Below are 25,281 nucleotides of genomic sequence, written 5' to 3'. Positions count from 1 at the left end.
CCCATCCCAAGCTTTGCCACGCGGCTGACTGACTGCGGCCACCTTTAGGCGACTATCCCGCACCATTTCACGGTTGCGTTTCGTTAATACGAGCTTTGTGCAAGTGTTTGACTTCTCCCGTAACGCAGATTTCTATTTGCCCCACGTAAGCTCCGGTCACTTTACGCGGTGCTTTTGACGTCCAGTGACGGTGGTAGCTCTGCTCCCATTTGTTTTATCTTTCTGGCTCTATTGTTGCTTTTCTTCAAACCCATTCGTGATTTTAGGGGTGACCCACCCAAGTCACCGATCTCTCTCTGTCTCCCGCGCTCTCGCCGGGTTCAATGAGAAGAACAAAACAACTTAGCACGCAATTGCGGCCTGGCTTTTCCGCGGCCATGATTAGCGGTTCATCATACATTTTCGGGTCAGAGCCATGCGGCAGCGATTCTAGGCGGGCCGGCAAATTATTTCAGTGGAAAAAGGCCCTCCCGTTGCCCGTATGGCAGAGGCGGCAGCGGAGGGGGGGGAAGGGCGAGCGCCGTGACAGTCACCATCATCGTCGCCGCTTCAGCTCTCTCACCGGGGCGAGTCGACGTGCAATTCCTTCTCAGTTATGCGGCGTTTTAGCGTCCAAGCTGCCAGGGCGGGCACCTTCAGGACGAGATGCGGAAAAAGTCAACGGTTCGCGGTCCACCAATCAAAACGAAACAAAAGCTCGAGAGCTGAAGACGCCCGTGGTGATGAAGTTTAAAGCTTGACGGAGGAGGAGGGAGAGGAGGAATCTCTCGACACGAGGCCGAACGGAGGACGAGCACGCGTGGGGTTATCTGTCGTCAAGTTGCTCGCGCGCACCCCTCTTCTCGTCTTTATTATTTGAACCGATGTGGCCGAGCGCACTGCGACGGTTTTACCGCAGCACGGTCTTGAGCTCGTGGCTCACGAAGGAGAAGCCGGAGAAGGTGTCCTGGTCCATAGAGTCGATGAGGTTGCGGTCTCCCCGCGAGAGCCGAGGTTTCTCCTGCAGGAACTCTTTGTCAAAGTTGCTCCAGTCTCCGGGGGAGCCCTGGGGAGGGGGGGGTGGGGGGGGGGGGTGCACGCACACACGCACATGGACAGGCAGACACGTACACACGCACGCACACACATGCACGCACACACACGTAGACAGACACATACACACACACGTACACGCACACATGCATACACATGCGCACACGCATGCACACACATACACATGCACACACAGGTCAGCATGGCACAAGAGGATGTGGTGTAAGGCCAGAACCACGCCCGGCCGCCTTTATCTCCCCAGTGCCGTTGATTATACATCGCAGTGAAGCTGAGGACCGGTTCAGATAATCGTCACATATGTTGGGCCGTGAGCGGAAATCGAACGCTGGCCGCCGGGGTTCGTAGCACACTGCAGCGCTAACCGCTGCACCACCACTCCCCACCGTGTCATGCTACGAACGATCTCCCAACGTGACTCTTCCAACGATCTCCCCACCGCGACACTCTACTAACGATCTCCCCACCACGTCCCTCTACCAACAATCTCCCCACCACGTCACTCTACTAACAATCTCCCCACCACGTCACTCTACTAACAATCTCCCCACCACGTCACTCTACTAATGATCTTGGCACCACGTCACTCTACCAACGATCTCCCCACCACGTCACTCTACCAACAATCTCCCCACCACGTCACTCTACTAACAATCTCCCCACCACGTCACTCTACCAACAATCTCCCCACCACGTCACTCTACAAACAATCTCCCCACCACGTCACTCTACCAACAATCTCCCCACCACGTCACTCTACTAACAATCTCCCCACCACGTCACTCTACAAACAATCTCCCCACCATGTCACTCTACCAACAATCTCCCCACCACGTCACTCTACCAACAATCTCCCCACCACGTCATTCTACTCACGATCTCCCCACCACGTCACTCTACCAACAATCTCCCCACCACATCACTCTACCAACAATCTCCCCACCACATCACTCTACCAACAATCTCCCCACCACGTCACTCTACCAACAATCTCCCCACCACGTCACTCTACCAACAATCTCCCCACCACATCACTCTACCAATAATCTCCCCACCACGTCACTCTACCAACAATCTCCCCACCACATCACTCTACCAACAATCTCCCCACCACATCACTCTACCAACAATCTCCCCACCACATCACTCTACCAACAATCTCCCCACCACGTCACTCTACCAACAATCTCCCCACCACATCACTCTACCAACAATCTCCCCACCACATCACTCTACCAACAATCTCCCCACCACATCACTCTACCAACAATCTCCCCACCACATCACTCTACCAACAATCTCCCCACCGCGTCACTGTACCAACAATCTCCCCACCACGTCACTCTACCAACAATCTCCCCACCACGTCACTCTACCAACAATCTCTCCAGCATGTCATTCTAATAACATCTCCCCACCACGTCACTCTACCAACGATCTCCCCACCACGTCACTCTACCAACAATCTCCCCCACCACGCTACCAACAATCTACCAACAATCTCCCCACCACGTCACTCTACCAACGATCTCCCCACCACGTCACTCTACCAACGATCTCCCCACCACGTCACTCTACCAACAAATCTCCCCACCACGTCACTCTACCAACAATCTCCCCACCACGTCACTCTACTAACAATCTCCCCACCACGTCACTCTACCAACAATCTCCCCACCACGTCACTCTACTAACAATCTCCCCACCACGTCACTCTACTAACAATCTCCCCACCACGTCACTCTACTAATGATCTTGGCAACACGTCACTCTACCAACGATCTCCCCACCACGTCACTCTACCAACAATCTCCCCACCACGTCACTCTACCAACAATCTCCTCACTGCGTCACTCTACTAACGATTTCCCCACCACGTCACTCTACCAACAATCTCCCCACCACGTCACTCTACCAACAATCTCCCCACCACGTCACTCTACCAACCAATCTCCCCACCACGTCACTCTACCACAATCTCCCCACCACGTCACTCTACCAACAATCTCCCCACCACGTCACTCTACCAACAATCTCCCCACCGCGTCACTCTACCAACAATCTCCCCACCACGTCACTCTACCAACAATCTCCCCACATAGTCACTCTACTAACAATCTCCCCACCGCGTCACTCTACCAACAATCTCCCCACCACGTCACTCTACTAACAATCTCCCCACCACGTCACTCTACCAACGATCTCCCCACCACGTCACTCTACCGACAATCTCCCCACCACGTCACTCTACCAACAATCTCCCCACCACGTCACTCTACTAACAATCTCCCCACCGCGTCACGCTACCAACAATCTCCCCACCACGTCACTCTACCAACAATCTCCCCACCACGTCACTCTACCAACAATCTCCCCACCACGTCACTCTACTAACAATCTCCCCACCACGTCACTCTACCAACAATCTCCCCACCACGTCACTCTACTAACAATCTCCCCACCGCGTCACTCTACCAACAATCTCCCCACCACGTCACTCTACCAACAATCTCTCCAGCATGTCATTCTAATAACATCTCCCCACCACGTCACTCTACCAACGATCTCCCCACCACGTCACTCTACCAACAATCTCCCCACCACGTCACTCTACCAACAATCTCCCCACCACGTCACTCTACCAACGATCTCCCCACCACGTCACTCTACCAACAATCTCCCCACCACGTCACTCTACTAATGATCTCCCCACCACGTCACTCTACTAACAATCTCCTCACTGCGTCACTCTACCAACAATCTCCCCACCACGTCACTCTACTAACAATCTCCCCACCGCGTCACTGTACCAACAATCTCCCCACCACGTCACTCTACTAACAATCTCCCCACCACGTCACTCTACCAACAATCTCCCCACCACGTCACTCTACCAACAATCTCCCCACCACATCACTCTACTAACAATCTCCCCACCACGTCACTCTACCAACAATCTCCCCACCGCGTCACTGTACCAACAATCTCCCCACCACGTCACTCTACTAACAATCTCCCCACCACGTCACTCTACCAACAATCTCCCCACCACGTCACTCTACCACAATCTCCCCACCACGTCACTCTACTAACAATCTCCCCACCACGTCACTCTACCAACAATCTCCCCACCACGTCACTCTACCAACAATCTCCCCACACGTCACTCTACCAACAATCTCCCCACCACGTCACTCTACCAACAATCTCCCCACCACGTCACTCTACAAACAATCTCCCCACCACGTCACTCTACCAACAATCTCCCCACCACGTCACTCTACCAACAATCTCCCCACCACGTCACTCTACTAACAATCTCCCCATCACGTCACTCTACCAACAATCTCCCCACCGCGTCACTGTACCAACAATCTCCCCACCACGTCACTCTACTAACAATCTCCCCACCACGTCACTCTACCAACAATCTCCCCACCACGTCACTCTACTAACAATCTCCCCACCACGTCACTCTACTAACAATCTCCCCACCACGTCACTCTACCAACAATCTCCCCACCACGTCAATCTACTAACAATCTCCCCACCACGTCACTCTACCAAAAATCTCCCCACCACGTCACTCTACAAACAATCTCCCCACCACGTCACTCTACCAACAATCTCCCCACCACGTCACTCTACTAACAATCTCCCCACCACGTCACTCTACCAACAATCTCCCCACCATGTCACTCTACTAACAATCTCCCCACCACGTCACTCTACTAACGATCTCCCCACCACGTCACTCTACCAACAATCTCCCCACCATGTCACTCTACTAACAATCTCCCCACCACGTCACTCTACTAACGATCTCCCCACCACGTCACTCTACCAACAATCTCCCCACCACGTCACTCTACCAACAATCTCCCCACCACGTCACTCTACCAACAATCTCCCCACCATGTCACTCTACCAACGATCTCCCCACCACGTCACTCTACTAACAATCTCCCCACCACGTCACTCTACCAACAATCTCCCCATCACGTCACTCTACTAATGATCTCGGCACCACGTCACTCTACCAACGATCTCCCCACCATGTCACTCTACCAACAATCTCCCCGCCACGTCACTCTACTAACAATCTCCCCACCACGTCACTCTACCAACGATCTCCCCACCACGTCACTCTACCAACAATCTCCCCACCACGTCACTCTACCAACAATCTCCCCACCACGTCACTCTACTAATGATCTCCCCACCACGTCACTCTACTAACAATCTCCCCACCACGTCACTCTACTAATGATCTCCCCACCACGTCACTCTACCAACGATCTCCCCACCACGTCACTCTACTAACAATCTCCCCACCACGTCACTCTACTAACAATCTCCCCACCACGTCACTCTACTAACAATTTCCCCACCACGTCACTCTACTAATGATCTCCCCACCACGTCACTCTACTAACAATCTCCCCACCACGTCACTCTACTAACAATCTCCCCACCACGTCACTCTACAAATGATCTTGGCAACACTTCACTCTACCAACGATCTCCCCACCACGTCACTCTACCAACAATCTCCCCACCACGTCACTCTACCAACAATCTCCCCACCACGTCACTCTACCAACAATCTCCCCACCACGTCACTCTACCAACAATCTCCCCACCACGTCACTCTACCAACAATCTCCCCACCACGTCACTCTACTAACAATCTCCCCACCACGTCACTCTACTAACAATCTCCCCACCACGTCACTCTACTAACAATCTCCCCACCACGTCACTCTACTAATGATCTTGGCAACACGTCACTCTACCAACGATCTCCCCACCACGTCACTCTACCAACAATCTCCCCACCACGTCACTCTACCAACAATCTCCTCACTGCGTCACTCTACTAACGATTTCCCCACCACGTCACTCTACCAACAATCTCCCCACCACGTCACTCTACCAACAATCTCCCCACCACGTCACTCTACCAACAATCTCCCCACCACGTCACTCTATCAACAATCTCCCCACCACGTCACTCTACCAACAATCTCCCCACCACGTCACTCTACCAACAATCTCCCCACCACGTCACTCTACCAACAATCTCCTCACTGCGTCACTCTACTAACGATTTCCCCACCACGTCACTCTACCAACAATCTCCCCACCACGTCACTCTACCAACAATCTCCCCACCACGTCACTCTACCAACAATCTCCCCACCACGTCACTCTACCAACAATCTCCCCACCACGTCACTCTACTAACAATCTCCCCACCACGTCACTCTACCAACAATCTCCCCACCACGTCACTCTACTAACAATCTCCCCACCACGTCACTCTACCAACAATCTCCCCACCACGTCACTCTACTAACAATCTCCCCACCACGTCACTCTACCAACAATCTCCCCACCACGTCACTCTACCAACGATCTCCCCACCACGTCACTCTACCAACGATCTCCCCACCACGTCACTCTACCAACGATCTCCCCACCACGTCACTCTACCAACAATCTCCCCACCACGTCACTCTACTAACAATCTCCCCACCACGTCACTCTACCAACAATCTCCCCACCATGTCACTCTACTAACAATCTCCCCACCACGTCACTCTACCAACAATCTCCCCACCACGTCACTCTACCAACAATCTCCCCACCACGTCACTCTACTAACAATCTCCCCACCACGTCACTCTACCAACAATCTCCCCACCACGTCACTCTACCAACAATCTCCCCACCACGTCACTCTACTAACAATCTCCCCACCACGTCACTCTACCAACGATCTCCCCACCACGTCACTCTACTAACGATCTCCCCACCACGTCACTCTACTAACAATCTCCCCACCACGTCACTCTACCAACGATCTCCCCACCACGTCACTCTACCAACAATCTCCCCACCACGTCACTCTACTAACAATCTCCCCACCACGTCACTCTACTAACGATTTCCCCACCACGTCACTCTACCAACAATCTCCCCACCACGTCACTCTACCAACAATCTCCTCACTGCGTCACTCTACTAACAATTTCCCCACCACGTCACTCTACTAACAATCTCCCCACCACGTCACTCTACCAACAATCTCCTCACTGCGTCACTCTACCAACAATCTCCCCACCACGTCACTCTACTAATAATCTCCCCACCACGTCACTCTACCAACAATTTCCCCACCACGTCACTCTACCAACAATCTCCCCACCACGTCACTCTACCAACAATCTCCCCACCACGTCACTCTACTAACAATCTCCCCACCACGTCACTCTACCAACAATCTCCCCACCACGTCACTCTACCAACAATCTCCCCACCACGTCACTCTACCAACAATCTCCCCACCACGTCACTCTACTAACAATCTCCCCACCACGTCACTCTACTAACAATCTCCCCACCACGTCACTCTACTAACAATTTCCCCACCACGTCACTCTACCAACAATCTCCCCACCACGTCACTCTACCAACAATCTCCCCACCACGTCACTCTACTAACAATCTCCTCACCACGTCACTCTACCAACAATCTCCTCACTGCGTCACTCTACTAACGATTTCCCCACCACGTCACTCTACCAACAATCTCCCCACCACATCACTCTACGATTGATCTCGCCAGGTCGCGCTGCGACTGCTCACCACACGGGGCTTGAAGGGCGGCTCCAGCTCCCGCTTCTCCAGCGCTTCCCAGTTGATGGTGCGGAAGAACGGATGCTGCCGGATCTCCCCGGTGACGCCGAGTCTCTTGGTGGGTTCTCGCTCCAGAAGCTGAGAACAAAGACAAACATTCCCCTTGTAGCCTCAACGGACTGTCGGGGCAAGTGCTTTTCATAAGCGGCACCGATGTGGGCCGGCCATGGCGCTCGAAGGATTTGGTGGCCAGCACCACGCCCGGCCGCCTTTGTCTCCCTAGTGTAGATGTTTACAGACCGCACCAGATACTCATTTGAGGCCGAGTCGACCTAGTGGAGGCTCAGGAATAGTTCAGTTATTTGTCACTGGGAATTGAAGTCGTGTCACCAGGTTCATAGCGCAGCGCAATGCTATCCATTGTGCCACCGCTCTCCATGATAACACAATCATTAACCACAATTATTGGTCATATTGTATTATAATTATTGAAATTCTTCTTCTCGAAACATGAAGCCTCAGCGCCTCTCAAGGCTGTTCTTTCAGGAGTGTCCTGAAAAGTTTTCGCAGCAAGGGGGCGACGGTTGGCAGGTTTCAAAATCAGGTTGCGGTGTCATTGATTCACATCGGGACATTTGGCTCACGTCAGTTACATTGTGTGAAAACAAACGAGAACTATGGCAGGAAACCGGAGAACCTTGGGAGGAAACCCATGTGGACCAAAGGTAGAACGCACAAACTCCGCACACACGGGCGCCCAAGCCGGGAGTCGAACCCAGGTGCTTCTTGCTGAGTGTTACCGCCCTGTCGCCCGGTGATTTTCCCCCTCCACGTGAGAGTCTCGCTCACCTGTTGGGGGGGGGGGGAGCACCACCACTCACTCACCAGGGGCAGGATGTCGCGCGAGTCCTTGGTGATCCAGCGCGGGTAGTAGGGCACGCTGGTGCGGATGCTCTCGAACAGCTCCTCCTCGTCGTCACCACGGAATGGACTCTGCCCGATGAGCATCTCGTAGAGGAGGACCCCAAACGACCACCAGTCCACGGAGCAGTTGTACTTCTGTCCAATCACGATCTGCAAGGTGGCCCAGGCAGTCAGGGGGACAGAGCGCTGCGCTTGCACTGGCTGAGATGCTGGGTTGTGTTCACTCGCTCACTCGCTCGTTCAACCAGACACTATCTTACACACACACACACGTTCACCCGCTCACTTACCCGCCTGCTCACTCTCTCCCCTGCTCGTTCAACCGCTCACTCACCAACACACACCCGTTCACCCACTCACTCACCCGTTCACCCGCTTGCTCACCTGCTCATTCAACCGCTCGCTCATTCAGCCACACACACCCGTTCACTCACTCGCTCCCTCACCTGCTCACTCGCTTGCTCGTTCAACCATTCGCTCACTCACACACCCATCCACTCACCTTCTCGCTCACCCACCCAATCACCCACTCCTCCATACAATTCAACATCTCACTAGTAATCTTTTGCTCTTTGTAAAAATGAAAAATGTCTGCAGAGAAATTTTCTTTCGTTATGCCATAGACCCTCAGTGAGTCTTAAGACACGTTTTCAGGAGGGTGTTGCATTGGGGTGTTTTGGCCAAATCCCGGGTAAGAAACCGGCATGCCAGGAGGTCCCACTCACATGCAGTGATAGCACTCAGAGGCCTACACTGCTGGCTTTACCTCACCTGGTATGTATGCAGGAGGTCGTGGGTTTGATCCGACCCTGGCACCTGTATATTTGGAGTTTGCATGTCATCCCCGTGGTTGCGTGGATTTTTTTCCGGGTCCTCCGTTTTTTCCCCTCCACATTGCGAATCGTCATCAGGCATTTAGAGCGATTGGCTGCTGTAAATTTGCACGTGATAAGCCACTTCATTGAGCTGCCATTTGTGATAGCCAGGTCACTTCTGAAAAAGAACTATGTAGCAGCTCAGTGGGGCCTTACTTGGTAAAATAAAAATAGGGGGGGGGGGATAACCTACTTGCTGTGCTACCATCTCCTGGCCACCCCCACAGCCCAGTGGGAATTGGGGTTTGCACATTTGTAAAGAAGCTCCTTCGCAGGTTCCATTTTTTAGGTTATTTATTTTACAGTAACGTATTTACAAGGCGAGATTACAACTAATACATTCACAAGGCTATGATTATCTGCAGCCCCGGTGGTTCTCACTAGATTCATCTTGAATAGTCCTTCTTGATGATTTCCACCATGTAGATCTCAAACAATCCTTCTTGATATTTTCCACCATGTAGATCTCAGACAGTTCTTATTGATGGTTTCCACCATGTAGATCTCAGACAGTCCTTCTTGATGGTTTCCACCATGTAGATCTTGAGCAGTCCTTCTTGATGCTTTCCACCATGTAGATCTCGGACAGTCTTTCTTGATGGTTTCCACCATGGAGATCTCGAACAGTACTTCTTGATTGTTTCCACCATGGAGATCTCGAACAGTACTTCTTGATGGTTTCCACCATGCAGATCTCAGACAGTCCTTCTTGATGATTTCCACCATGTAGATCTTGAACAGTCCTTCTTGATGGTTTCCACCATGTATATCTCAGACAGTCCTTATTGATGGTTTCCACCATGCAGATCTCGAGCAGTCCTTCTTTATGGTTTCCACCATGTAGATCTCAGACAGTCTTTCATGGCGGTTTCCACCATTTAGATCTCGAACAGTCCTTCTTGATGGTTTCCACCATGTAGATCTCGAACAGACCTTCTTGATGGTTTCCACCATGTAGTTCTCGAACAGTCCTTCTTGATGGTTTCCACCATGTAGATCTCGAATAGACCTTCTTGATGGTTTCCACCATGTAGTTCTCGAACAGTACTTCTTGATGGTTTCCACCATGTAGTTCTCGAACAGTCCTTCTTGATGGTTTCCACCATGTAGATCTCGAACAGTCCTTCTTGATGGTTTCCACCATGTAGTTCTCGAACAGTCCTTCTTGATGGTTTCCACCATGTAGATTTCGGATAGTCCTTCTTGATGGTTTCCACCATGTAGATCTCAGACAGTCTTTCTTGATGGTTTCCACCATGTAGATATCCAACAGTCAGCCCCGATGTCGTCTACCTGCAGTCGTCCTTCAGTCCCTGGGCCAGCGCCCCGATGGCCGGCCTCGCTCCCCCTTATATACCTGCTCAGCCACACCCCGGTAACTTTCAGCACTTTCACCTGGTAGATTCTTCCAACAGACTCCACTATCTTCTACTTTCCTTGTAGAACCTTCCCTCGTACAGTACCCTGCACCTGTTTCCACCCCTCTCCACTGACCCCACGAAAACCCCTTGTCATGTTCACTACCCTGCACATCTTTGCCTCACCTCTGGGGCGATGTAGTCCGGGGTGCCGCAGAAGGTGCCGGCGCGAACATCGCCCACGATGTTCTCCTTGCACATGCCGAAGTCAGCAATCTTGACGTGGCCGTCCTTGTCCAAGAGGACGTTGTCCAGCTTCAGGTCCCTGGGGCAGAACGAGATGGGGGTGGTGGGGGGGGGGGTGTTCGTACCTCCGTGAGTCTCGCCAGGGTCTTGGAAAGTTTTCGCAGTGCGGGGGGGCGGGTGCTGTGTGCGATACTCCCAGTCGAGTCGTTTGCGCGTTAATTTTTCTAATTTGGCCAAGTTGGACCGCGGCACCGTGAATCAACCATGGTCACGTGACATTCCGGTCATCCTCGTAGCAGCAGCCGCGGCTTTTGGCTGACCATTGAATAAAGACAGGGGTAACGGCATCACGCGGTGCTTTCACCTGTGCTTCTGTAGTCGTCTGGAATGCCCTTCCTTCCGATGCTAGGAAGCCACTGGAGCTATGCACCTTTAAATCACCTAGATTGAAAACGAATTTCTTTATAACTGCTTTTTGTGTTGAGTCTGTTGTCATTCTCCCGCACCTCTGGTTAACATGGTTGGCTATGTACGGTGTGAAAGAAGTTCAACATACCTACATCAACAATGGACATACAAAGGCTTGCCAATGTCTGAATCAGAATATTTGTTTATACTGGAGCAATCCAATGAGCTATACAACGTTTTTTCACAGATTTTCCAGTAGCGACAGGAAAAAATGTTACAACAACAATCAGTACAAAAACATTATAGTAGTGCAAAGTACAAGAAAGATAAACAAATCACCCAAACACATACAAATTAAACTAAACCATCCCCACCCTACCAGATAAAGCGCACTGAGCTATTAACTTATTTTTCAGAAGCAACCTGGCCACAAATAACAGCTCAACAAAGTGGCTTATCGCGTGGACATTTAAAAGCAACAAATTAATCTAAATGCATTGGTCCCTCAGTTCACGGTCCCATCGATTAATGATATTTCGGGAAACGATTCGCCTCCCATAGGGGTCTCATTGTTTCTATTAACGATACATTTTCGATAAATGGTATGTCTTACGATGTCACGCGGCTACCAATTTCGACCAATCGGAACGCTCCCTAAGTGGACTCGGCAGACCTCAGCCAATCAGCGACCCACCCTTTTGTGAGCGTTTTTAGAGCAACTGGCTGCTCGCTTTTTAATGTTTGATGTGTGTTACTTACGGAAACAACTCTTTTGAATACTTAACATGTTCTTATAATGTTAATTTATAAAAAATGTGTGTTTAAATATTATTAGGGTTAAAGAGGTCAACTTCCGATCGTCTTGGAACACATTAAACCTTTAACGTGCATTTCCCACATTCGATTAACGATAATTTTCATTAACGACGGTGTTCGTGGTACCAATTTATATCGTCAACTGAGCGACCACTGTAATCTCAATGCATGATTCTAAATGTGAAGAGAAAAACCAGAGGACCCGGAGTAAAGAATTCACACGACCACGGGGAGAAAGACACGCAAACTCCAAATATACAGTAGGGGTCAGATTCTGGATCGAACCCATGACCTCTTGCGTACCAGGCGAGGTAGTTAATATCGTCACAGCCTCATCCGCTGCGAAGCAGCAGACCAGGATTTGAACTCGCAACCTTCCCACTTGCGGGCCGCTCGCCATGCAGCTGGGCCGTGCGTGAGGGTTCCCCCCCTCCCTTACCTGTAAATGATCCCCCGTTCATGCAGGAACTGGAGTCCGCTCACAATCTCGGCTGCATAGAACCTGCAATGAGATCGGGGGGGGGGGGGGGGGCGTATGAACGGCAGAACGACTGCGATGATGACAGCAAAGTTGAGCGGGCTGAGTGAGCTGAGTGTGTGGGGTGTGAAGAGGGGGCAATGGGTGTAAAATAGGGGGAACGCATTTGAATAGGTGAATTATAGAATGCGTTTGAGAATGAGCGTAGCAGAGGTTTTTTTGTTGGGTTAGATTGCGTGAATATAAATGTGTCGTTAAACTTGCCACCACCCGACACAACCAATCAGTAAGGGTTTGTCACATAAACATAACGTGCCAATTAGTTTACTAGTTCAGTACTAGTGTGTAGTGTAGTGTATACTGTAGTGTAGTGTATAGTGTAGTGTATAGTGTAGTGTATAGTGTAGTGTACTAGTTCAGCACACACCGGTTGTGTGCGGCAGAGTAAACCCACGACAACATTTACAATCAGTGTAGTGTATAGTGTAGTGTATAGTGTAGCATACTAGTTCAGCACACACCGGTTGTGTGCGGCAGAGTAAACCCACGACAACATTTACAATCAGTGTAGTATATAGCGTAGTTTATACGGTAGTGTATAGTGTAGTGTATAGTGTAGTGTGTAGTGTAGTGTATAGTGTAGTGTAGTGTATAGTGTAGTGTATAGTGTAGTATACTAGTACAGTACTACACCGGTTGTGTGCGGCAGAGTAAATCCACTACAACATTTACAATCAGTGTAGTGTATAGCGTAGTGTATAGTGCAGTATACTAGTTCAGCACACACCGGTTGTGTGCTGGAGAGTAAACCCACGACAACATTTACAATTCGAGTACCGTGACATTTCCTGCCAGTAATTGCGACAAAAACAACCAGCCCCATCAGGCACACGGACGGAGTTTGCGAGCGTAAGTCGGGTTAACGGGATTAAGTTGGAGGGTAAGGGATGCGAGCGGGAGGGGGGTGAGGGAGGAGTGACCGCAGGGTGGCAGAGCGCTGTGAGTGTGAGCGATAATTTGTGATAGCCAGGTCGCTTTTGAATAATAAGTTAATAGCTCAGTGGGATTTGTCTGGTAGGATGGGGATGATATAGTTGTATTTGTATGTGTGTTGGTGATTTTTTTACCTTTCTTGTACTTTGCACTACTATCGTACTTTTTCTCCTGTTTGTATTTGTAATGCTCTTGCCACGTGCACCGACTGGACATCTGTGAAAAAGAGCTTTATAGCTCATCAGAAGATTCCTCCTGCAGTGTAAATAAATACTCTGATTTTGTGTGTGTGTGTACGCACGTTGCTCGGTCGATCTCGAAGCGACCCTTGACCTGGATGTGAAACATGAGGTCGCCCCCGTTCAGATACTCCATCACAAACATGAGGTGCTCCTGCAACAACGACAGAGACAGAGAGACAGAGACAGACAAAGAGTCAGAGACAAAGAGAGAGACAGAGAGAGAGACAGAGAGATAGCGCCGCAGCGCCGCAGAGCAAGGGGGCGATCAGGCTGCGTGGCCTCGGAGGGGTGGCTCGTAACATCATGAAAAATAATAATGGGGCAGTTTTTACTCCTTTTTTCTTTCTTTCTGGCAATAAAACAACAGGACTTGTATTAAGATGCTAAAACGCTACATAGACACACACACCTTTTAGCAAGGCATCAAAAGTCTGCATTAACCACCACACACGTACATTGTGGCAAGGCGTACCAACAAACATGCTCTGATAAATATAATAATACAAGCATTGTCTTTGATTGGCCTACACCAGAGACAGCAACCTTCTTCATGGCACCGTTTGCCAGTATCAAAAATGATGAAACATAAGAATAGGTTTTACCCTTTCTGGCCATAAAACAGGAGGTGTTAAGATGTAAAAACACCAAATAGATACCGATTGCAAGGCATCAAGTCTGCATTAACCATACATACCTGTGGCAAAACATGCAAACAATCAGTTTCCAAGACAATGCATAGATTATCATCACAGTGGTGAGGCTGTGATGGTGGTGAGGCTGTCACAGTGGTGAGGCTGTGATGGTGGTGAGGCTGTGATGGTGGTGAGGCTGTGATGGTGGTGAGGCTGTGACGGTGGTGAGGCTGTGACGGTGGTGAGGCTGTGACGGTGGTGAGGCTGTGACGGTGGTGAGGCTGTGACGGTGGTGAGGCTGTGACGGTGGTGAGGCTGTGATGGTGGTGAGGCTGTGATGGTGGTGAGGCTGTGATGGTGGTGAGGCTGTGACGGTGGTGAGGCTGTGATGGTGGTGAGGCTGTGATGGTGGTGAGGCTGTGATGGTGGTGAGGCTGTCACAGTGGTGAGGTTGTGACGGTGGTGAGGCTGTGATGGTGGTGAGGCTGTCACAGTGGTGAGGCTGTGATGGTGGTGAGGCTGTGATGGCGGTGAGGCTGTTATGGTGGTGAGGCTGTGATGGTGGTGAGGCTGTGACGGTGGTGAGGCTGTCACAGTGGTGAGGCTGTGACGGTGGTGAGGCTGTGATGGTGGTGAGGCTGTGACGGTGGTGAGGCTGTGACGGTGGTGAGGCTGTGACGGTGGTGAGGCTGTGATGGTGGTGAGGCTGTGATGGTGGTGAGGCTGTGACGGTGGTGAGGCTGTGACGGTGGTGAGGCTGTGACGGTGGTGAGGCTGTGATGGTGGTGAGGCTGTGATGGTGGTGAGGCTGTGATGGTGGTGAGGCTGTGATGGTGGTGAGGCTGTGATGGTGGTGAGGCTATGATGGTGGTGAGGCTGTGATGGTGGTGAGGCTGCGATGGTGGTGAGGCTGCGATGGTGGTGAGGCTGTGATGGTGGTGAGGCTGTGATGGTGGTGAGGCTGTGATGGTGGTGAGGCTGTGATGGTGGTGAGGCTGTGATGGTGGTGAGGCTGTGATGGCGGTGAGGCTGTGATGGTGGTGAGGCTGTCACGGTGGTGAGGCTGTGATGGTGGTGAGGCTGTGATGGTGGTGAGGCTGTGATGGTGGTGAGGCTGTGATGGTGGTGAGGCTGTCACGGTGGTGAGGCTGTGATGGTGGTGAGGCTGTGATGGTGGTGAGGCTGTCACGGTGGTGAGGCTGTGATGGTGGTGAGGCTGTGATGGTGGTGAGGCTGTGATGGTGGTGAGGCTGTCACGGTGGTGAGGCTGTGATGGTGGTGAGGCTGTGATGGCGGTGAGGCTGTCACGGTGGTGAGGCTGTGATGGTGGTGAGGCTGTGATGGTGGTGAGGCTGTGATGGTGGTGAGGCTGTGATGGCGGTGAGGCTGTCACGGTGGTGAGGCTGTGATGGTGGTGAGGCTGTGATGGTGGTGAGGCTGTGATGGTGGTGAGGCTGTCACGGTGGTGAGGCTGTGATGGTGGTGAGGCTGTGATGGTGGTGAGGCTGTCACGGTGGTGAGGCTGTGATGGTGGTGAGGCTGTGATGGCGGTGAGGCTGTGATGGTGGTGAGGCTGTCACGGTGGTGAGGCTGTGACGACGGCGGCGGTGAGGAGGCTCCCTCACCTTGGTCTGGAAGGTGCAGTAGAGATGTGCCAGGTAGGGGTGGTCCCAGGCGAGGGAGAGGATGCGCTTCTCGACGAGGGTGCACTCCACGTCGTCCGACATGATCACCACGTCCTTCTTCAGGGCCTTGATGGCAAAGAAGTTCCTTGGGCGAGATTTCAGTTCGGCCAAGAAGACCTGCGTGGCGGCGGCGGTGGATGCGTGAAGAGACCAGAGCGGCAGTGGATAACGATCTAACGCGAGAAAGGGCTCCAGAGAGCCAGATGAACACGTTTTGCAATCACGACGTCTGTCACCAACATCACAAAAGCAATTTTTTTTAGATTAAACAGATATAACTCAGAGCAAAAACAAGCAGATAGAACTCAAAGATAACCAGATATAAGTCAGAACCAAATAAAACTCGGCAGAGACAACCATATAGAACTCAGCAGTCAACCAGACAGAACTCAGCAAAGACAACCAGATATAACTCGGAGACAACAATTTCTATCTTAGCAGAGACAACCAGATCAAACTCAGAGACAACCAGATATAATTCAAGAGACAACCAGATAGAACCCATAGACAACCAGATAGACCACAGAGGCAACCAGATAGAACTCAGAAACAACCAGATAGAACCCATAGACAACCAGATAGACCACAGAGGCAACCAGATAGAACTCAGAAACAACCAGATAGAACCCATAGACAACCAAATAGAACCCATAGACAACCAGATAGACCACAGAGGCAACCAGATAGAACTCAGAAACAACCAGATAGAACCCATAGACAACCAGATAGAACCCATAGACAACTAGATAGAACTCAGAAACAACCAGATAGACCACAGGACCAGATCGAACTCAGAGACAACCAGACAGAACTCAGAACCAGACAGAACTCAGCAGAGAGACAAGCCATCACCTTTCCAAAGCTGCCCTTCCCGAGCACTTTGTGGAAGATGAAGTCGCTGAGGCCTAGCTTGATGGGCTTGGGAGGAGCCTGGCCCGAGGAGGCACGTCCGGGCTGCGTGGGGGAGAGCAGACCGGGCGAGGTGGGAGGGACGGGGCTCGTCGGCGACTCGTCGGGGCTCTTGGGGCAGGTGATGTTGTACGAAGAGTCGTCGCCACCACCGTCTTCTCTGGCTGCCGGCAAACAAAGCGGGAGCGGGGGAGCTCGTGAGCGCACGCGGTGGTGGCGGTGGTGGTGTTTGGTGGTTTCGCCGACCTCTACCGGAACCGGCACACTCGCCGCCCTGAACTCTCAATCGCATCTTGTACCCTACATACAATAGAGTTGGTAGATACTACTGTAGAGTCATTATATACTACCGACTGTATTGTATGTAGCGTGTGTAGTAGTAGATATTACTGGGATACTACTGCTTCAGTATATACTAATATACAGTGAGGGAAAAAATTATTTGATCCCCTGCTGATTTTGTACGTTTGCCCACTGACAAAGAAATGATCAGTCTATAATTTTAATAGTAGGTTTATTTGAACAGTGAGCGACAGAATAACAACAACAAAATACAGAAAAACGCATGTCAAAATTGTTATAAATTGATTTGCATTTTAATGAGGGAAATAAGTATTTGGTCCCTCTGCAAAACATGACTTAGCACTTGTTGGCAAAAACCTTGTTGGGAATCACAGAGGTCAGACGTTTCTTGTAGTTGGCCACCAGGTTTGCACACATCTCAGGAGGGATTTTGTCCCACTCCTCTTTGCAGATCTTCTCCAAGTCATTAAGGTTTCGAGGCTGACGTTTTGCAACTCGAACCTTCAGCTCCCTCCACATATTTTCTATGGGATTAAGGTCTGGATACTGGCTAGGCCACTCCAGGACCTTAATGTGCTTCTTCTTGAGCCTATCTTTTGTTGCCTTGGCCGTGTGTTTTGGGTCATTGTCATGCTGGAATACCCATCCACGACCAATTTTCAATGCCCTGGCTGAGGGAAGGAGGTTCTCACCCAAGATTTGACGGTACATGGCCCCGTCCATCGTCCCTTTGATGCGGTGAAGTTGTCCTGTCCCCTTAGCAGAAAACACCCCCAAAGCATAATGTTTCCACCTCCATGTTTGACGGTGGGGATGGTGTTCTTGGGGTCATAGGCAGCATTCCTCCTCCTCCAAACAAGGCGAGTTGAGTTGATGCCAAAGAGCTCCATTTTGGTCTCATCTGACCACAACACTTTCACCCAGTTGTCCTCTGAATCATTCAGATGTTCATTGGCAAACTGCAGACGGGCATGTATATGTGCTTTCTTGAGCAGGAGGACCTTGCAGGCGCTGCAGGATTTCAGTCCTTCACGGCGTAGTGTGTTACCAACTGTTTTCTTGGTGACCATGGTCCCAGCTGCCTTGAGATCATTGACAAGATCCTCCCGTGTAGTTCTGGGCTGATTCCTCACCGTTCTCATGATCATTGCAACTCCCCAGGCCGAGGGAGATTGACAGGTCTATTGTGTTTCTTCCATTTGCGAATAATCGCACCAACTGTTGTCACCTTCTCACCAAGCTGCTTGGCGAAGAACAACGATGTGTAACTTTTTTATATTATTAATTCTCAGTGGACCCTCCCCCTCCAGATGTGGAGGTAAAAAGTTGATCAACAGGTTTCCAAAAATTGTCCAAAAAGAACATCTGGAGGGGGAGGGTCCACTGAGAATTAATAATATAAAAACAGTTACACATCGTTGTTCTTGGAAATGTTGCTCCAGTTAATCCTACAGTACAGTAGTTGCCATATCTTTACTCACAGTAGGTGGCGGAGTTTGATTGAAGTTGATTGGTCTGGCTCTGCTGTCATCCACTTAGTGGGCCGAGTCATATGCGCGGGAGCAGGAAAGTGTTATTAAGATTGAGCACACGCAGTAATAAACTACATTTTCTTAGCTTAAACAGAATGTATACCTACAGTGAGGGAACAAGGTATTTGATCCCCTGCTGATTGATTGATTGCTTCTGTGAACAGGTGCCTTTTATACAGGTAAAAGCTGAGATTAGGAGCACTTTCTATAAAAGTGTGCTCCTAATATCAGCTCGTTACTTGTATAAAAGACACATGGGAGCCAGAAATCTTTCTGATTGAAAGGGAGTCAAATACTTATTTCCCTCATTAAAATGCAAATCAATTTATAATATTTTTGACATGGGTTTTCTAGATGTTTTTGTTGTTATTCTGTCTCTCACTGTTCAAATAAAACTACCATTAAAATTTTAGACTGATCATTTCTTTGTCAGTGGACAAACGTACAAAATCAGCAGGGGATCAAATACTTTTTTCCCTCACTGTATATTAGTGGTTTTTGGCATAGAGATCCGCGGAAAATTTATATTTTTGGATTATCCGCGATTTTTAATAATCTGCTGCAGTCTTCCGCGTCGTGAGCGAGGATAATCGAGAGTCGACTGTGTTTCTAAAGAGGTTTGCTGGCTGGATTCCTTCCTGGATTCCTGTGCATACGCCGGATGTAGGCCATGTGTGCGTGCGTGGTCATCACACCACTAACCCACCCACTCACCCACCCACCCTCCACCTACTCACCAACCCACCCTCCACCCACCCTCCACTCAGCCCATCATCCCTCCCCTCCCTCCGGGATGGATACATCACATACTTATTTGTGGAGAAGCACAACAGGGGTTGTCCTACGGATATACTCGCCCTCCACCCGAGGAATGTGGAATTTTCTCCACTGGTTCTGCAGGGCTATGAACGGAAGATGCGTCACGTTTGGCAATATGTTAACTACCTCGCCTGGTATACAGGAGGTTGTGGCTTTGATCCCGAGTCTGACGCCTGCTGTATATAGGAGTTTGCATGTTTCCCCTGTGGTCGCGTGGAATTTTCTCTGGGTCCTCCGTCTTATCCCTCAACATTTACACGCATTGCGCGTTCAGAGTTCTTGGCTGCTCTAAATTTCCACGCGATGATGAGCCACATCGCGGGTAAAGAAGCGCGGGAAGACCGGCATGGGCGGGGCAGTCGACAACGTACCTTGCTCCTGCGCTTGGATGGCCTTCTGCAAGTTGGGGATCATGTTCTCAAAATTCTGGAACTCGGCCAGAGCTCCCTTCTGTGTCTTTATCTGTGGAGTAGACAGCGGCTTGGGGCACTCAGCGCTGGCGTGGCAGTGTGGTGGGCACCCAGATCCCTCCCAAACAACGACTCCATCGCAAGAGGATGACCACCTACTCGCTACTACTACTACCGCTGTTATTGTTGTTACAGTCTGTTCTCCCGTAACGTTGCGGTAGTCGTTGCGTTCCAGAAGAACACCGCATGCCGGAAAAATCGCGTTGTAATAAATAATATATAATATGAGGGTAAAGCACGTTCCGCGATGACACGCGAAATGCGTAAGACAGGCTGAACAAAGACTGAGGGACGTGGGTAGCATCTAGAAGCATCCAGAAGTATCCCAATGCCTTGTGTGATACTACACCAAGGCAGCCGTTACAACCGCTTATTTGGACTCGCGTGACGTAGTTCCGTTGACTCGATCACATTATATCCAATTCGCACACCCGCGTAATGAAAAAAAATGCGTTCCCAGATTACATTCGCTGTGCTGTATCCAATCCGCATTCTAAAAACACCATGCAGCATTGCAGGAGAACGGACTGCGCTGCACCGTCGGAGCCTTTCGCGCCAGTGCCGTGAGACTGAATGGTAACGAGCGGCCTCCGTGCCCTTAACCCGAGGTTGGGCCATGGAGCGAATGTGGCCCAGGTGCTGGGAGAGGCTTCTGGCCAGGGGCTCTCGGCGAAATCACAGCGGGGTTTGTGCGGTGGACAAGGGCAACAGTCGCACATCTAGTGCCTTAACAGAGCTGGCACCTTCACAAAGATACCATCTTAACAAAGGTAACATCTTAACAAAGATACAATCTTAACAAAGATACCATATTAACAAAGCTAGCATCTTAACAAAGCTAGCATCTTAACAAAGCTAGCATCTTAACAAAGCTATCATCTTAACAAAGCTACCATCTTAACAAAGCTAGCATCTTCTTGGTTTTTTCGGTAAAGTCACGTAGAAGGGAAGTAATAAAATAATAAAAATAAAACATAACAAAATAATTCTCACGACGTTTTGGCCACAACGCAAGCAGCCGTCCTCAGGTGGAGAACAGGTCCGTCAAGTACACAGAGTCTGAATGCACGCTCCAGGCTTGGAGCGACTATTTATGCTGGGATGGAGGGGCGAAGAGCGTCTTGACAAAATAATTTGCATATTAAGATGAATTTAGCATATTTATGGAAAATGCAGATATGCGATTAGCACTACTTGTGAAATGCGTAGGAGGTTTGGCGAGGGGTTTAAAGTCATTATGCCCATGCATTATGCAGGATTAGCAGCATCAAAGGGAGGGAGTAAGGTCAGAATTAATAAAGGGAAGGAATGTTAATAATATGGCGCCGCAGCAACTAATATGCTTATTGACTATACCTTGTCATATTACACTATGTTTTATTCTACCCACTCAACTGTATAGCACACTGCTATATATTCACTATAAAATTACGATACTATATATTACCTTATACATTGTATTAAACATTACACTTTAATACTATTTATTATTATATAATATGCTATACACTATACCATAAACCGTCGCGTGAAAGGTACTAAGAGAAAGCAACGAAATATGCAACGAAATATGCCAAGAAGATGAATCCCCGCAGTCACGAAAGCTTTAAATCGAAAGCTAGCATTTAGCAGAGCGAGCGCCTTTACAAGCCAACAACGGCCGTGGCGGTTCATGGGCGGCGAGGGTCCATTCTGAGCGGCGCCGTCTCCCTGCGGCGCGTCACGGCTCGCAGGGAAGTTCCCGACGGCCAGTGCGGCGCTCACCATCTGCTGGGTCGTGTCGATGTGCGCCAGTGCCTCGGCCATCAGCTTCTGGTTGACGCCGCACAGGTTGGCAACCTTCCCCTTGCAGCGGTGGTGAACGTTCATCTCGCACGCTGGAGTAGGGAGGGGGGGCACAAGGAGGGGGCACACTGAGGGGAAGCACGAGGAAGGGGGAGTGGTGAACATTCATGTGGCACTGAAGGGGGGGGGCATGGGGAGGAGGGCGCGCCCACGATGGGGATTGAGGCTACACTGGGGGTTGAGGGGGTTGAGGCTACACTGGAGTTGAGGGGGTTGAGGCTACACTGGAGATGAGGGGGTTGAGGCTACACTGGAGTTGAGGGGGTTGAGGGGGTTGAGGCTACACTGGAGTTGAGGGGGTTGAGGCTACACTGGAGTTGAGGGGGTTGAGGCTACACTGGAGTTGAGGGGGTTGAGGGGGTTGAGGCTACACTGGAGTTGAGGGGGTTGAGGGGGTTGAGGCTACACTGGAGTTGAGGGGGTTGAGGGGGTTGAGGCTACACTGGAGTTGAGGGGATTGAGGCTACACTGGAGTTGAGGGGGTTGAGGCTACACTGTGGGTTGAGGCTACACTGGGGGTTGAGGGGGATGAGGGGGTTGAGGGGGGTGAGGGGGTTGAGGCTACACTGGGGGTTGAGGGGGTTGAGGGGGTTGAGGCTACACTGGGGTTGAGGGGGATGAGGGGGTTGAGGGGGTTGAGGCTACACTGGGGGTTGAGGGGGATGAGGGGGTTGAGGGGGTTGAGGGGGTTGAGGCTACACTGGGGTTGAGGGGGTTGAGGGGGTTGAGGCTACACTGGGGTTGAGGGGGTTAATGGAGTTGAGGCTACACTGGAGTTGAGGGGGTTGAGGGGGTTGAGGCTACACTGGAGTTGAGGGGGTTGAGGCTACACTGGAGTTGAGGGGGTTGAGGCTACACTGGAGTTGAGGGGGTTGAGGCTACACTGGAGTTGAGGGGGTTGAGGCTACACTGGAGTTGAGGGGGTTGAGGGGGTTGAGGGGGTTGAGAGGGTTGAGGCTACACTGGAGTTGAGGGGGTTGAGGCTACACTGGAGTTGAGGGGGTTGAGGGGGTTGAGGGGGTTGAGGGGGTTGAGGGGGTTGAGGGGGTTGAGGCTACACTGGAGTTGAGGGGGTTGAGGCTACACTGGAGTTGAGGGGGTTGAGGCTACACTGGAGTTGAGGGGGTTGAGGGGGTTGAGGGGGTTGAGGGGGTTGAGGCTACACTGGAGTTGAGGGTGTTGAGGCTGCACTGGGGTTGAGGGGGTTGAGGGGGTTGAGGGGGTTGAGGCTACCCTGGGGGTTGAGGGGGTTGAGGGGGTTGAGAGGGTTGAGGCTACACTGGAGTTGAGGGGGTTGAGGCTACACTGGAGTTGAGGGGGTTGAGGGGGTTGAGGGGGTTGAGGGGGTTGAGGCTACACTGGAGTTGAGGGGGTTGAGGGGGTTGAGGGGGTTGAGGCTACACTGGAGTTGAGGGGGTTGAGGGGGTTGAGGGGGTTGAGGGGGTTGAGGGGGTTGAGGCTACACTGGAGTTGAGGGGGTTGAGGCTACACTGGAGTTGAGGGGGTTGAGGAGGTTGAGGGGGTTGAGGGGATTGAGGCTACACTGGGGTTGAGGGGGTTGAGGAGGTTGAGGGGGTTGAGGGGATTGAGGCTACACTGGGGTTGAGGGGGTTGAGGGGGTTGAGGGGGTTGAGGGGGTTGAGAGGGTTGAGGCTACACTGGGGTTGAGGGGGTTGAGGGGGTTGAGGGGGTTGAGGGGGTTGAGGCTACCCTGGGGGTTGAGGGGGTTGAGGGGGTTGAGAGGGTTGAGGCTACACTGGAGTTGAGGGGGTTGAGGCTACACTGGAGTTGAGGCGGTTGAGGGGGTTGAGGGGGTTGAGGCTACACTGGGGTTGAGGGGGTTGAGGCTACACTGGAGTTGAGGGGGTTGAGGAGGTTGAGGGGGTTGAGGGGGTTGAGGCTACACTGGGGTTGAGGGGGTTGAGGGGGTTGAGGGGGTTGAGGGGGTTGAGGCTACACTGGGGGTTGAGGGGGTTGAGGGGGTTGAGGGGGTTGAGAGGGTTGAGGCTACACTGGGGTTGAGGGGGTTGAGGGGGTTGAGGGGGTTGAGGCTACACTGGAGTTGAGGGGGTTGAGGGGGTTAATGGAGTTGAGGCTACACTGGAGTTGAGGGGGTTGAGGGGGTTGAGGGGGTTGAGGCTACACTGGAGTTGAGGGGGTTGAGGGGGTTGAGGGGGTTGAGAGGGTTGAGGCTACACTGGGGTTGAGGGGGTTGAGGAGGTTGAGGGGGTTGAGGGGGTTGAGGCTACACTGGGGTTGAGGGGGTTGAGGGGGTTGAGGGGGTTGAGGGGGTTGAGAGGGTTGAGAGGGTTGAGGGGGTTGAGGGGATTGAGGGGGTTGAGGGGGTTGAGAGGGTTGAGGCTACACTGGGGTTGAGGGGGTTGAGGGGGTTGAGGGGGTTGAGGGGGTTGAGGCTACACTGGGGTTGAGGGGGTTGAGGGGGTTGAGGCTACACTGGAGTTGAGGGGGTTGAGGGAGTTGAGGGGGTTGAGAGGGTTGAGGCTACACTGGAGTTGAGGCTACACTGGGGATTGAGGCTACGCTGATGGGCCTGGGGAATTTACCATCGCACTTCAGTCCCTGCTTCACCAGGCCCCAGAGCAGAGTCCCACAGTGGTCGCAGAACGTGGGGCTCTTGTAGTTGTTGGTGCGGAACCTGTGTGGCATGTCGATCTTAAAGCGCTCCTTCTGAAGCTGCTCGCACAGCGAGAAGGGCAAAGACATAAACAATGAGACACAAAACATGACGGAGAGACATACACGAGACAGAGACACGCAATGAGAGAGAAACACAATGAGACACACGTACAACAAAGCAGAGAGACACTCAATGAGACAGACACACACGATAAGACACACAAGGAGACAGAGGGACACTCAAAGAGTCACATACAACAAGACAGAGATACACAATGAGATATACTGAAAGAGAGACATAATGAGAGAGGTACAATGAGACACACAATGAGACAGAGGCAATTAATCGATTAATTAATTGATGGAGTTATTGATCCTTCCGGGGCTTTTGCTTATTTTCATTCGTGAATGACAAAC

General features: G+C 51.3%; 1 protein-coding gene across 1 annotated transcript in view; it reads right to left on the bottom strand.

Moving 5' to 3' along the window:
• Positions 1-26: 26 nt before the first annotated feature.
• The window catches only part of LOC133356397 (protein kinase C delta type-like), a 53,677-nt gene continuing 28,422 nt past the window's right edge, over positions 27-25,281 (bottom strand). Inside the window, exons 8-18 of the mRNA XM_061573904.1 lie at positions 24,792-24,921; positions 22,147-22,259; positions 20,284-20,374; positions 17,202-17,422; positions 16,290-16,466; positions 14,092-14,183; positions 12,759-12,821; positions 11,036-11,174; positions 8,578-8,766; positions 7,702-7,830; positions 27-1,045 (exon numbers count right to left, since the gene is read on the bottom strand). Of these exons, the coding sequence (XP_061429888.1) occupies positions 890-1,045; positions 7,702-7,830; positions 8,578-8,766; positions 11,036-11,174; positions 12,759-12,821; positions 14,092-14,183; positions 16,290-16,466; positions 17,202-17,422; positions 20,284-20,374; positions 22,147-22,259; positions 24,792-24,921 (1,500 nt within the window). The 3' untranslated portion in view covers positions 27-889. The remainder of the gene's footprint in view (positions 1,046-7,701; positions 7,831-8,577; positions 8,767-11,035; positions 11,175-12,758; positions 12,822-14,091; positions 14,184-16,289; positions 16,467-17,201; positions 17,423-20,283; positions 20,375-22,146; positions 22,260-24,791; positions 24,922-25,281) is intronic.

The sequence above is a fragment of the Lethenteron reissneri genome, chromosome 54 (genome assembly GCF_015708825.2).
Source record: "Lethenteron reissneri isolate LAM-NWPU_2019-01 chromosome 54, ASM1570882v1, whole genome shotgun sequence".
In the NCBI taxonomy this organism is placed as follows: domain Eukaryota; kingdom Metazoa; phylum Chordata; class Hyperoartia; order Petromyzontiformes; family Petromyzontidae; genus Lethenteron; species Lethenteron reissneri.
Note: the sequence above shows the minus strand (reverse complement) of the source record. Positions and strands in the feature narration are given on the sequence as shown.